Below are 14022 nucleotides of genomic sequence, written 5' to 3' on the forward strand. Positions count from 1 at the left end.
GATACAAAATGGATCTCACTCTAGACACGGGCCTGGGCGATTCTCAGTAAAACACCAGGACCCTGATCTGGCTCCCACGTGGCAGATGAGGAAAGCAGGCTTCTGAGGGGTGGGTGACAGACAGGGCTCCCGGGTCCCCTGTGAGGGGAGTCCTTGCTCCGAGCCCCCCTGAGGGGCCTCCAGCACCGGACAGGCCCCTGGCTCGCCGCTCTGGCACCCGGTCTCGGTGCTCGGCCGACGGGCTGCGTCCCTCTCCTCAGCCGGGCCTGGGTGTCTGGAGCTTGGAGGCTCTGAATTCCAGCTCTGCCAGCTCCTGGCTGGGAGACCTAGGCCCTCAGGGACAGAGAAGATCCCACATCCCCCACGGCCACCACAAGGTGAGACCAGGACACCGGCCAAGGGATGGTGGACAGGGGGCCAGGCCCGCGGCGCCCCCTCCGCCCCCCGCAGGTCTCCTACCTGTCCCCTGGAGGGCCGATGCCCGGGACTTGGCCTCCACGGCCCGTGGCGCACGGGGCGGGCCCAGTTCCCACCAGCCGGCCAGCCTGAAATTCCTGAATCACAGCCTCCGTGCTGGCCTCCCCGCTTCCGCCATCCTGCTGGGGAGGAAACGGCTGCCTCTTCCTCTCTCTTCCCTCTGAAACAGGACCAGCAAAGCCGTGCACGGCGTGAAGGACACGGGTCTCGATATGAGTCTCAAAGCAAGAAAGAAGCAGTCACACCGGTCTAGTCCCAAGCCTGTCTGGCCAAACACCTGCAGGAGGTGGGGGCACGGACGCGTGCCCCAGGGGCGGGCTGCAGGCCGAGGGCACAGCAGGTGCGAGAGCCGCGAGGGGCTGCCGCCGCCGTCTGCGTCCTTGCAGAGCAGCCCCCACCCCGACCCTGCTCGAACCCCGTGGTCAGGCTCAGGGGGCTCAGGGCAAAGGGATCCCTGTTCCCCGCTGGTGGGCGAGGTTCACGGTGGGTCTGGCCCCGGGATGGTCCGCCTGGTCGGGGGTGGGGGGAGGAGCCCCTGCTGCGGGGGGTTGTTTCGGCCACCAGGCTCCTGGCCCCGGGTGGGGCGGTGGAAAGGGGGGAGAGGCAGCAGCTGCTTCTCTAACAGGCTTGATGGGGTGCCAGTCGCCTCTGAAATCCAGAGCACATCTGCGCTCATCAGTTGGCCAACAGATGGGCCCCGGTGTAATATTTTTGGATTCAGTTACACTTGGGGCTGATATGAACCCATAGAGTGCAGGTGCGTGAGCAAAGCAGCATCCTGTGGTGGGCAGGGAGGGAGGAGACGGCCACGCCGGGACAGAGGGGAGGGGACAGGACTCGCTCAGGGCACATGCCCGGGAGGCTGGCAGGAGACGCTCCAGGTGCCCCTGGTGAAGGAGCCTCATTCTGCACCTTGGCTTTAGCTGGGGGTTTTGTAATAAGCTTCTTGCCAGGCACAAGCCATGGTAATTCCCAGTCCAGCCCGGGAGGGTTAACGGCCGCCAGCGGGGCTGGGCCAGAGGAGAGACGTTCAGAGACAGGCGGCCCGGGGCTGGGCAGGGCCGGACGGCCGGTGTGGCGGCCGACGTTCCCACCAGCGACTGCTCCTGCTACTTAATCATGTCGCAGCAGGAAGGCACCCACCCCGTGCCTGGTACCTCTGAGGTCACCTTTGTGGTGGCCGGGAAGTTCCCAGGACCTGAGATAAGGCTGCCGGATGCGGCCCCGGACTTTAGGCTCCAGCCCTTCCGGCGGCGACCCCACGGCGGTCCTGAGCCAGCCGCGGCCACAGGCCCACCCCACATTGGTGACAGCTCTTCCTCCCACGGCACCTGCGATCACCGGCGACGATGGGGAAGCTGAGGCCCGGAGCTGCCAGGATGCCTGCTCGAATCACAGCCGCACAGACGCTGCGGGCCGAGAGCAAAGCCCCTTGCTCCACCACACGGGGTGCCGGTCCCTTGTGGTCTTACAAGACCCCTCCCTCTGCACAAACTCCCTTGTTCACAAGGAGCGTGAGCCTCTCCAGGCGTCTTGTCCCCGGGGGCCGCAACGGCAGCTGTGCCCGGGTTCTCACTGCGGGAGGCCTGGGCAGGTGTCCCTGCTCGCGGCAGCCTTCCAGCTGAAAGGGAAAGCTCGCACCCACGTGTAACCAGACCACGTGCACACGGCCTCCAGGCCTGGTACAGGGCAGGCTGTAGGTCACATCTCCATTTGTTCATTCAGCCAGCAAGTACTTATTGATCGCCTACTATATGCCAGGCACAGCTCCTGGTGCTGCGGACGCGGCTGGGAGAACAGATGCCCGCTCTCCAGAAACGTAAATATCTGCTGAAGGAGTCAGGGCTCCTCGTTTTAAGAGGCAGAAGTGGAGTTCCCGTTGTGGCTCAGCAGTTAACCGCCTCGACTAGCATCCATGAGGACGCAGGTTTGACCCCTGGCCTCTCCCAGTGGGTTGGGGATCCATTGCCATGAGCTGTGGTGTAGGTCCCAGACGCGGCTCGGATCTTACATTGCTATGGCTGTGGCTCTGGTGTAGGCTGGTGGCCACAGCTCCAATTCAACCCCTAGCCTGGGAACCTCCATATACCGTGGGTGCAGCCCTAAAAAGCCAAAAAAGGAAGAACCGAGATATTCAGGGCAAGTACTAAGAGCTGGCCTCTTTGGCCTCTTAGGAGGCAGCAGGAGGAAGGAGATGCTGAGGGTCCCATTCTATAAGGAAGGGACCCCCAGCCCCGAGGGCGCCCCACTGCAGCTTCGGCTGCCCACCCCTGCCCAGCACGAGAAGGGCACTCCCACTCTGTAGGGTGAGTTTGCTCCCCAGCTCCCGAAACAGGAAACCACTCAGACTTCATCTGCGTCCCAGCAGAGCTGTCCCTCCCCGCTCCCTGAGTCAGGTCCCAAATCCACCATCACCAGCCCAGGGTGTGGTGTCCAGGCCCAGGTCTACCACGAAGGGGCCGGCCCCGAGCCCCAGGCCCAGCAGGGCCCCAGGGCACTGTTGCTGGGGCAGAGGCCTGGGGTCACTCCCTTGACACACCCTCAGCCTCCCGCAGGCCTGGGTGCTGAGCTCCAGCGGGGCCGGCCCTGCTCTCTCCTCTCCCAAACCCACTCCTGTCCTACTGTCCTAGCCTCACGGACGAGCTTCCTCCTCTCCTCCTGGTCCACCAGCCCTGCCCCTCTGAGCCCTGGCCTCCTCCCCCTCCCTCCCGAGTGTGCCCAGCCAGCCCCTCCCCTCCCAAAGGCACGGACCTACTGGGATATTCCCAGCCTCCCTTTCAGTTAGGTGCAGCCACAGGTCAACCGGTGAGGTGGAAGGAGAGAGCTGCCCAAAGGATTCTGGGGGAGGGTTTGCTCCCTGGCTCCTTTTCCTCCTTCGCTGAGTGCAGGGATCAGAGGTTGCGATAGGTGGAGATATAGCAGCCATCTTGGCAGCATGAGGCCGGACGCCAACGGCCGGTGCTCAGGGGATGGCAGAACACGAGGATGGGAGGAGCCGGGGCCCCTGAGGACACCCTTGACTCATGCACGTAACCCAGCACCACCTCCAGCTTTCCAGGGAAGAACTGCTGGCGTTTGTTAAATTGCCATCACCTGGACATTCCATTATTTGCAGCTGAAAGCATCCCAATAGAAATGCAAAGCTTGGTCCCCCTGAACCTCCAGGCTCGAAGTGGTGCACTGCCAGCCCTGCTTGACGGCCGATGGAAAAGAGACAGACCCTGAAGAGGAGGCCAGGATGGGTCCGCCACTCACGGCCTGGTGGCCTTGTGCCAGGCATGGCTACTACCTTCACTGGGCCTCCGTTTCCCCATTTGAAAGTGGACAGGGCCCAGCAGCCTCCTAGGCCTGGGCTCCCTCCAGGAAGCCCCCGCAATGGAACCACGGCCCTGAGTCATCCAGGGCTCTGCCCGTTCAGATCACACGTGACCCCACGTTAGGGAAGGAGACCTGAGCTGCTGTGGGGGAGGTCACGGGGGGCAAACTAGGGGGGCAGGCTTCCTAAAGACAGCCACGGCCACAGCCTGGAGACCTGCCCAGGTGGCTTGACCTGAGCCTGGACGGGAGGTGGGGAGCCAGCTGAGGCTCCCCAGTGGAGGGACCCGCCCAGCCAGAGTCCCAACGCTCCTTGCCAGGCTCCCAGGCCCTCGAGCTCTGCTGGCAGCGGGGGGGGGGGGGGGGGGGCAGTGTGGTGAGGGGAGCAGGGGGGGACCCTGGAGCCCTCCCCGCGGCCAGGGTTGGTGTCTGAGGCCTGCTTCTCCCCGACAGGCCATCTGGTTTGCCTGAGGGCCACAGGCCAGCACCTGGTTCTTCCCCAGGCCTGGGTCAGAGCCTCAAGAGGGGAAAGGTGACCAGGGTTGCCCCCACATTGCCATCAGGCCCCCACATGCCATCTGGCCCCCAGGTCACTGCCAGTCGCCCCCCAACATGGCCGTCAGGTCACCCCGATGTGGCCGTTAGGCCCCACCCCACGTGGCCATCAGGCCCCCATGGACAGAAGAGAAGTTGAGGCAGACTGGGGGTGTGGGGCGGGAGGAGTGACGTGGCCTCAGGCTCCAGGACCCCTCGGGGCCACGTGGAGACTCGGTTTGTCCCGCACGGCCTCCCTCCCCTGCGGGAAGCAGGGGGGCGGCCTGAAGAGGCGCCATATGGCCCCGATTCCTGCTGCTGCAGAGCCGCCGCCGGGAACAGGACCTCGTCTCGCAGCTACTCTGGCAGCTGAAAATATTTACATCAAATATGTCCCCATCGCCATATTTTTGCCTCGAGCCCGCCTGGAGTCTGTCCTCACCACCTGGGAGGTGGCGACGCCTGGTTAAGGGAGGGTCCTGCCTCCGGGGTGCTGGCAGTCCTACCGAGGCCAGCCCGAGGGAGCTGCACGGGGGGGACCAAGGGAGACCCAGGCGACCCCGTTATGAAGGCCCCCCTGGGGGGGGGGGCTCGGCTCTGCCCACTGGAGCCCAAGAGCCGCCCTGGCCCGCGGGCCCCGTGCCCTCCCCCTCCCACCCCGTCTAGGCCTCTGCATGTTTCGTGGTCCTCCCCTGGCCCCCTCCTCCCCTCGCCCCCTCCTCCCCTGGCCCCCTCCTCCCCTCACGCCCTCCTCCCCTCGCCCCCTCGCCCCGGGGTGGATCCTGTTCCTTCCGTGCGAGTGGGACACATCGCTGTGTGGGAGGCGCCCGCTGGGTCCTCAGTCCGCAGACCCCTGGCCTCCCCTCTGTAAAACGGGACCCACCAGTCACGACGGCCACTCGGCTGCCCGCCACGTGCAGACGACCTATCCGCAGGCTGCGCGGCGCCCCGGGCCTCAGAGAGTGTCACCGACTGCATTGCGGCCCCACGAAATCCACGTGGTGGGGCCCTGCCCCCCGTCTCGGAGGGAGCCTGTGTTGGAAGTTGAGTCTGCGGAGTCGCCCTGATCCCCTCTGACCCGGGTCCTTAGAAAGGGGTGTCGGTGTGGGAAGCACCACCGAGGACTCGGCCACACACCCCCTGCACGTGGACGCGGACGTCACCGCGACTTGGAAGCAACCGAAACGTCCCTCAAGGTGAACGGTACATGTGCCGTGGTCCAGACAAACTGTGGACCAGGACTCAGCCCTAAAAGGAACGGGCCGGTCAAGCCCACAGACACCCACGTGTACCGGGGACCCTCAACCTCCCACGGCTGCGTGAAAGAAGCCAACCTAGAAGGCTACGTACCATGGGCTGTTCTGGAAAAGGCCCAACCCCGGGGACAGTGAAAGGACAAGGAGGTCGGGGCTGGGGTGGAAGCGACGGCCAGGCCGAGACGGAGGACGTTGGCAGCTGCGAAACTGCTCGTGGAGGGCCCAGGACCGAGAGTGACCCGCTGTGGACAGGGGACTCTGGGTGTTCTCGATGCAGGTTCATCCGTCGTGACAAAGACACCCTCCGGCGGGGGTGTGACCTGGGGTTGTGCATGGGGTGGGCAGGGGTTACATGGGAACTCTCTACACCTTCCCCTCCGTTTTTCTGGGAACCTCAAACTGCTCTAAAAAAGAAAGTCTAATTAAGAAAAACAATCACGGCTCCACGGAGCTTGTCTTCTAGCGAAGGGACAGGCCATAAACACCGCGAAGAGGTAAACTCCTCCCCCCTGGAGCTGGAGCCAACCCCGACGGTGGGGGGGTGGGGGGGGGACAAGACCCTCCTGCCCAGTGGAGGGCTCTCCCTTCCATTCTTTCTGGATCAAACACACCACCCGGTCGGCTGAGCTCACGGCCTCGTGGGCTCCGAGGCAACGCAATTACAGTCCGCTGCTGAGGTGGGGGGCGCAGGGAGATGCCAGCTTCTCTGCAGGCTGGCAGCGCCCTGGGCCACAGGAAACCTCAGCCCAGAGTCAGAGAGAAACCAGGACCCAGGGGCCCCGCTGCAGTGGCGGCTCCCACCCCGCCCTCCACCTGGGCTCCGGGCAGGGCGAGCGGCCCTGGGGAGGGGCCGGCCCTTTGCAGCATGGCTGCTCAAGGGAGCAGAGTGGGCAGCCCCCCAGGACCCGAGGACACCGCTCTGCTGGCAGGCGGGCGGGTCCCAGGCGTGATGGGGTCACGTAGAGGTGACACTCGACTTCCCTCCTGATCCTCGGTTTCCCAACACCCTGGAATGGACATCCTGGCCCGGAACGGATGCCACGGGGGGCGGGGGGCGGGGTCCTGGTGCAGCGGGATCGCCCAACCCCTTCCCCCAGCCCCACCCCACGCACCAGCTCGCGGGGCCTCTTGGTGACGGTGGCCGTGACCAGTATTGACCTCACGTGCCGAGCGGATGATGTAGAGGGGACTTGGCTGTCGCACCCCCCCCCCCCCCGGCCGGCGCTCTTGTTTCCGTCTCGGACTGTGCCTGACAGGACTCAGCCTCAAAGCCCCCACCTGCTCGTCGTGCAAGCCGTGAGCTCAGCCGACCTGGTGATGTGTTTGATCCAGAAAGAATGAAACGGAAGAGCCCCCCCCCCCACCCCGGGCAGGGGGCATTTCCCAATTTTGCCCCCTTTTCTCCTCTCCAGCCTGGCAGAGGCTGTGGCATCGGGGGACAGTCCATGTCATGTCCCCTGCTCCGAACACCCCCTTAGCATGGCAGGTCTCCAAAGGCAACCCACGCAGAGTCTTGGGGCCTGGGACCCTCTTCCCCTGAAGCAGCCCGGCAGCTGGGGTCGGGAGGTTTGAGGAGAGCCGGCCACTCCCTCTGTCTTTCGCGGCGTGTGTGTGGAGCAGGGGTGGGAGTAGGGGCCTGAGGGCAGGTGGAGTTCATGCCAGAGAGGTTATGGAGGCAGGGGGCTGGGCAGCACCCAGAGATGGGCACACATGCAACCATCCATCCAACTCAGGTGGAGCCTGGGCTGCCTGTTGGGGTCACAGCCAGCACTGCAAAGGGTGAGACCCCACCCTGGGGCTGCTTTCCCACTAGTCCAGGGAGGCAGGCTCACAGCAACCACGACCACAGGTGCTAATGCTCTGACGGGGCATCTAGGGCTGTGGAAGCACAGGAGGGGCACTTCCTGAGGGCTCTGAGGGATGTGTAGGAGTTTGTCAGGGGGTGGAAAGTGGCCCTTTTCCCATGGCTCAGAGTTTGCTCAGTGACACCTTGACTGGGGAGTGGGGGGCAGGAAGTCCAATGCTTGGCCTCCCCTACCTGCCCTGAGCCAGCCCACGAGGACAGGAGTTTTCCTGCCCCGTGTCCCTGTTGACCACCACCATCTGGCCACGCTTCACTCCAGACCTAGAAGCAGAGGTTGGTTGGTGGCCCAGCACTGGCTTAGAGAAGCCGGGTCTGTCCTGGCCCGCATCTCCCTGTCTTATGACTCAGGTCCCTTTTGGGGGCCCCGTGACTGGGAAGGTGGCCCCGTGAGTCCCCATCCCTCCTCGATAAGGTAGGGCTGGCATGAGGTGTGCACAGAACCATCCACAACCCACCCATTCATCCACCACCCATTTACCCATCCGCACCCACTTTCTACCCACCCATCTTCCCACCCTTCCACCCAGCAGCATGGGGGCTCCTCCAGGAGAGGAGGCAGAGATAGGACACTCAGCCTAGTGGGCCTCCCGGCTCTCCTCCCCGCAGGGCCATCTCCTCACTCCCCACGGGCCTCCCTCCAGCTCTCTGGCCAGTGACATCCAGAGATCCTGGGAGGGGGACCACCTCGGGGCACTACCCTCCCTCCCCAGGTGCAGCTCTTAAAGGAGCCTCAGACGCAGCTTCCAGGTCACCCGGGCTGGCTGCCCCGGCCACGTCTACAGGGGCTAGTGGTTGAATGTCTCCCATAGGTTCCCGAGCAGCATGGGCTGTGCTGCCCCTCGTCGCTCTAGCGTGGGCCATCAGAGTCCTCGTAGGAAGGAGGGGGAGGGCGCTGCACCCCTCCCCACCGTGCCCCAGTGGTCTCTGGAGAGAGCAGCATTGTGACCAGGAGGCGCGGGCCCTGCCCCCTGCCACCCCCCCCGCCCCCCGCAGCCACTTCCCCCTCGGCGCCTTATCTCCCGGGCAGCCCAGCTCCGAAAGCCACAGCCAACGTCTGTTTCCCCACAAGCACCAACTGCCCGGTGGGGGGAGCAGGGAGCAGGCGGGCACCCGAGTGGCCACCAAGGGCAGGGCAGGCCCACTCCCCACTCACGGGCAACCTTCTCTTTCAACCCAACCTCTGTCGGCCCCGCTGATAGCAGAACAGGCAGGACGAGAGGCCTCATCATGAAAGTGGAAGTGTTCCATCTGGGGGTGCTGCCCAGGTGCAGACACCCCAACACCTGCCCAGAGCAGGGTGGGGGGGTTGCCTCCACGGGGGGCCGCTTTCATGGTGGGGCTGTGCCCCTGTTGCTCCCTGGCTCTGAGAGGCCCCACTTGCAGCCTGGAAAACAGAAGTACCCAGAACCCCAGCAGCAGTGGGGGTCCTGGTGGAGGCTATGCATGTGCAGCCCCTTCCAGGAACGAACGAGGTCAGGCCCTGCCTGACCCTAGAAGGACGCCCATCTGCGGTGACCATGACCGTGTCGGTGAGGCGAGGCCTCTGGGGAAAGACGCCGGGAGACACCACGGTGGTTCCCGCTTTCCCCCGCTCCCTCTGTGCTGCTTGACCGGCTCACCATGTGCACAAATTACCTACAAATGCGTCTCGAATCCGTCAGAGCAGCTCTTGGTCTGAGGCCCCGAGCCCGCAGCTGAGGCTGGTCCCAGGGACTGACCAGTGGAGGGGGAAGGACGCCTTGCCTCCTCGAGGGGGCTACCCACGGTGGTCCCCGCCTTCGCTAAGCGGCCGTTTGCTGTCTCTGGATTGCCTCTGCTTCGCCAGGGGCCCAGTGGGGACGGGGTCTAGGACGCCCACCTCCAGCCTGGGTGGTCACAGAGGGCCCTGCCGTGGATTCTGGCGTCCCCCAGACTGGGGAGCAGCACTAACCCCCTAGCACATTCCCCCTGTGAGGCCAGATTGGCCCTGTTCCCCAAGGCCTCCCTCAGGAAGCGGGGTGAGGGTCCCCAGGGAGCCTCACCAGGAGGCCAAGCTCAGAGAGGAGTTCCCTTGCCTGGAGGGCAGTGCTTCCAAGGTGGGTGGGGCCTAGCACCCCCAGCATGCAGGGGGAGAAGCCCTGGGGCGGGGGGGTTGCTGGCCAGAGCGCCAGGGCCAGGATGGGCCTGGGGCCGGGCTCAAGGTCACGACCAATGTCCAGAAACGGCTGGCCCTGGGAAGGGGGCTCGGGAGGAAGTCTGGCCGAGGGCCAGTGAGGGCGGAGAGCCCCAGGGCACCCCAGGCTGGACGCGGGTGGGGCTGGCCCCGGGGGTGGAAGGCTCGGCCGGGATGGCCACTGTCCCCCAGCCTGGGCCGCTGACCTTGCTCAGGTCAAGGAAACACCCCAGCGGGCCGGGCTCTGGGGTGGGGTGTCGCCGGGCGGCAGTAAGAGGAAGTGGCTGGGAAGCAGGACGGGATGGCCGTGAGGGAAGGCCGGGCAGGGCTGGGCCCAGATGGTTCCTGTTGAGGAAACAGTGGGCACAGCTGCAGGCTGCTCCCGGCCGGGCCGTGCTATCGCAGTGACACAGCTGGCTGCCTCACCGGCTGCGGGAGGCCTCCCCCGCCCCGGCACCTCCCCTAGCCCGCCCCGCATCACATGAGCCCCTGCGGCCGCCCGCCCCTTCCCCAGGCTGGCGGGCAGCGGGCGGCTGGAAGGCCCAGAGCTGTTTGCAGGACGGAGGCCTCTGGCTCAGAGAAACTCGGGCCGTCCGAGGCCCCTCATCGTCCCCTCACAGCCCCACGAGGTTGGGAAAGGCCCCCGGGCCGGCCCCACGCTGGTGCCGCCGGCTGCCCGCCTCCCACGGCAGCAGGACTCAGTCTCCCGGACCCGGCTCCGGCCCCATGTCCCAGGGGTCCCCCGTGCTGGAGAGGGGGCTCCTGGGGTCCACCAGCAGCCCAGCGCCCCGGGGTCCCAGGAAGAGCGGCCCAGGTAAGGGCTGGGGCTGGGGAGGGGTGGCCGGAGCAGGTGGCCAGAGCGTGACATCCCCACGCTGCCGCCTGCCTGGCCCTGTTGACTCACCTCAGGTGTCAACTCGGCCGCCCACAGGGCCCAGTCCTGCACAGCTGGGGCAGGTGGCGGGCAGGCCCGGCAGGTGCCAGGCCAGGCCTCAGGCCCTCCCAGAGGCAGATGCTGGAGGCAGGGGCAGCTGGGTCCCCTCCAAGGGTGGCGGACTCCGCCGTCCCCGGTGAGCAGGGACCCAGGGGTTGTCAAGGAAGCTGGTGTACAGCTGCCTGGGGTCCCCAGCCTTGGAGACTGCATGAGGGAACTGAGGCCACAGGGAGAGGGCCAGGGCCCGGGGCCCGGGCCCCGGGAGTGAGTGGCGGTCCAGAGGCCACCCAGGGCCCCTCTGAGAAGCACCCCTGCCAGGCTCCCAGTCATGGAGCCAGCGCCCGGGAGCCATGGGCACGGGGGAAGACCTCCCTGGGCTGCAGAGTGGCGTTGTAGGAGGAAAGGCTGCCGCCCTCCCTGACAAGCCTGACCCCACCTGCAATGTCGCCTGCCCGGCTCTCCCAGGACCGGGGGCCCCCACTGCCCTCCCAGGGCCACGTGGCTCTCACTGCTGCGTCGCCTCCAGGGTGCAAGCAGGCCTCGGCACTCACGCCCAGCCCGCTGACCCCAGACGGCCCCACCCCCTCTGCAAAGGGACGGCCTCCCCAAGCCGGCCCCACCTGCCCCATCCTGGGTCCTGAAGTCCAGCCGCTGCATGTCCGCCGGTTGTCCCGGCACACACGCAGGACGAGGGCACCAGGTGCACGAGGCCCGCCTCTCCACTCACGACTTTGCCCGCGTGGGGTGATTCAGAGCCATCAGAGGTGTGCCAGTCACTGGCCTTGGGGTGTGGTCACCCACCCTCGGGCTGGCCAGAGGCTCTTGTCCAGCTCCAACTGGCCACCATGCAGCCCCGCCTGACCCCCACTGTCCCGGAACCAGCAGCCCCATTGGGCGCCAGCCCCTCCTCATTGGGCCTCAGTTTCCTCGGGTGTCAGGCCCTGTCCTTGTGCTCCCTGAAGGGGTCAAGGCGCAGCTTCTCCAAGGCTGGGGACGTGGATGGGGGTGCATGAGAACTGTCGTGTTTGGATGGGGGCGTCGGCCCATGGAAGGAGCCCAAGCCCGCCGCCGTGCTCACACTGACCTTGGCGCTGCAAGTGCCTTGAGCTGACGCCGAACCCCAGCTACCCATGGGGGTCACTTCTCACTTGGGAGGCTTCACTGGGAGAACGGACAGCAGCGGGTGTTTGGCTGGTGCTTTGAGCTGGGATCTTGCCTGGGCTGTGAGGTCCCAGCCCTGGGAGACGCCGGCTTTTGGGAGCTCACAGCTGGTCTTCTCTGAATCACCCGGCCCCACAGAGCTGGTTCTGCTCCACCTGGAGGCTTTCTGCTCTCTGGGTAACCCCCAGGGGGACAGATGCTGGGCCCAACAAAGCTGGATGTCACCCCCAGGGGAAGTGGCCGCTGGGGCTGGGCTGGAGGGGGCGAGGGGGCCTAGGGGCCCAGGTCAGACGCCGGGTCAGTGTGGCTCAGCCGTGTGGGTTTCCCAAGCGTCCATGGAAACATGTGAGACTCAGAATGCTACGCGCCTTAAACAGCGAAAAGAACAGCAATCTCTTTTAAAGCTGAAGTAGGAGAGCTTGTCCCTCCGAGAACAAACGTGTCTGAACGCTCCCTGTGGGAGGCGGGGGCAGGGCCGAGGGGGGCGGGTGGGATCAAGGATCCGGCTGTGGCAGCTGGGAGGGAGCAGCGCCGGTTGGGGGGCGTCGCCGCACCCAGATCTGTTAGCTGCCAGTTGTGTGTCCTAGGAGCTGGACCCCACAAAGTGACAAGTAGGGACCAGGACGCCAACAGGGAGTCCTCAGGCAGAGGAGTCCTCTGACCGCCCCAGGGCAGAAAATGTCAGGCCTGTTTGAGGTCCCCTGAGAGGGACAGGTGGGCCCAGGTGGCAGGTTTCAGCAGAAGCATGGCCAGGGTGACAGTGAGTGTCCCTCTCTGGAGGATGCCAGCCAAGGCTGCCAGGCGCTGGGGTGTTGAACGAGGGCCTGTGGAGCGCGCCGTCCTGCGAGCCTTGGGTCTCCTGTCCCAGGGGTGAGGCTCAGTAGTCACCACTGTCATCAGGTGGCCTTGCCCTCCTCCCCTCCTGCTCCCCTCCAGCGGCCCCCCCGACCACAGGCTCTTCTCTAGAACATTCTCTGCCTGGAAAGCCCTTCTCTGCAGCATCAGTTTCCTGTGGCTGCTGCAAGCAAGCAGAACAACCCAGGGACTTAGGCGGGAAATCCCTGCCTTCCCAGGCCTCCAGCCAGAGTCTGAATCCAGAGGCCACAGAGGGGAGGGACCTCCTTGCACCTGGCGGCTCCAAGTGTCCTTGGCTTGTGACCACATGGCTCCTTTCTCTGTCCCCATCTTCACGTGGCCTCTCCTCGCGTCTCTGCCTCTTCTCTTCTTACAGGAATTGTTGTCTTTGGGAGTTCCCGTCATGGCTCAGGGGTTGATGAATCTGACCAGCATCCACGGGGACGCAGGTTCCATCCCTGGCCTCGCTCAGTGGGTTAAGGGTCCGATGTTGCCATGAGCGTGGTGTAGGTTGCAGATGCGGCTTGGATCCTCTGTGGCTGTGCTATGGCTTAGGTTGGCGGCTGTAGCTCTGACTGGACCCCTGGCCTGGGAACCTCCATATGCTGCGGGTGTGGCCCTAAAAAGCAAAAAAAAAAAAAAAAAACAGGGCAGCTGTCTTTGGATTTCAGGCCTCCCCATTCCGGTTGACTGGAGCACTGTGTCTGCGTTCCAGGTGGCAGGATCGGGGCGACAGTGCACAGGGACAGCGCATCTGTCACAACCAGGGCCGGGGCCAAGCTACGTGGCCCCCAGATGCCACAGAGGGAGGGACCTCCTCTAAGGCTGCACAGCACAGGGGGAGCCAGGCCCTGAGAAGCCGGCGTGGCCTCTGCCCCAACACCCGCCACCCCGCCTCTCCCTCAGCCAAGGCCCCCGGGCCAGGCTTGGAGGCCCGTCGGGAGGCTATCAGCTGAGGACACTGATGAAGTCACACAGGACGGCCCGGGGCACCTGGGGTGGGCGTGTGTCTGGGAGGATGGCAGAGTCCACAGCCCCCGGGGTAATGCGCGACTGCGGGCAAGGCCCCCAGGTGACCCTCCATCCCTGTGTCTGTGCAAAGAGCCGTGAGCACCTCGTTGTTTGATTTTTCCGGTACGGTCGCCGCCCCACACGGCACGGCAGCCCTGTCCCGCTCTGCACGCGCCCTGCAGGGCCCCTCCGGCCCTGGGCCCCTCTTGTCGACCTTACAGAGCTGGGGGCTCCTGTGTCAGGATCACAGCCGGGCTGCTGAGCCCCACATGCTCGGTGACTGCCGCCTCCGGACCCTGCCGGGCAGGTGCAGGGCAGATGGGCACAGGTCCCGTTGAGGGTAGAACAAGGGTCCTGGACCCCCTGCCTCCTCGGTCCCTGCAGGAAAGTGTCGCACAACCATGGAGCATCAGTTTGGCGAGGAACCACTTCCAAAGGCCAAGCCGAGTGGCCAGGATGGCAG

At 65.4% G+C, this 14022-nt stretch overlaps 1 protein-coding gene across 5 annotated transcripts in view; it reads left to right on the forward strand.

Annotated features, from left to right (window-relative positions):
- The first annotated feature begins 10191 nt into the window (after positions 1-10191).
- The window catches only part of CBFA2T3 (CBFA2/RUNX1 partner transcriptional co-repressor 3), a 73063-nt gene continuing 69232 nt past the window's right edge, over positions 10192-14022 (forward strand). For all 5 annotated transcript variants that reach the window (XM_047788921.1, XM_047788923.1, XM_047788922.1 and 2 more), the window contains exon 1: positions 10192-10412. In XM_047788921.1, coding sequence (XP_047644877.1) covers positions 10325-10412 — 88 coding nt within the window. In that variant the 5' untranslated portion in view covers positions 10192-10324. The remainder of the gene's footprint in view (positions 10413-14022) is intronic.

Source organism: Phacochoerus africanus, chromosome 8, assembly GCF_016906955.1.
Source record: "Phacochoerus africanus isolate WHEZ1 chromosome 8, ROS_Pafr_v1, whole genome shotgun sequence".
In the NCBI taxonomy this organism is placed as follows: Eukaryota; Metazoa; Chordata; class Mammalia; order Artiodactyla; family Suidae; genus Phacochoerus; species Phacochoerus africanus.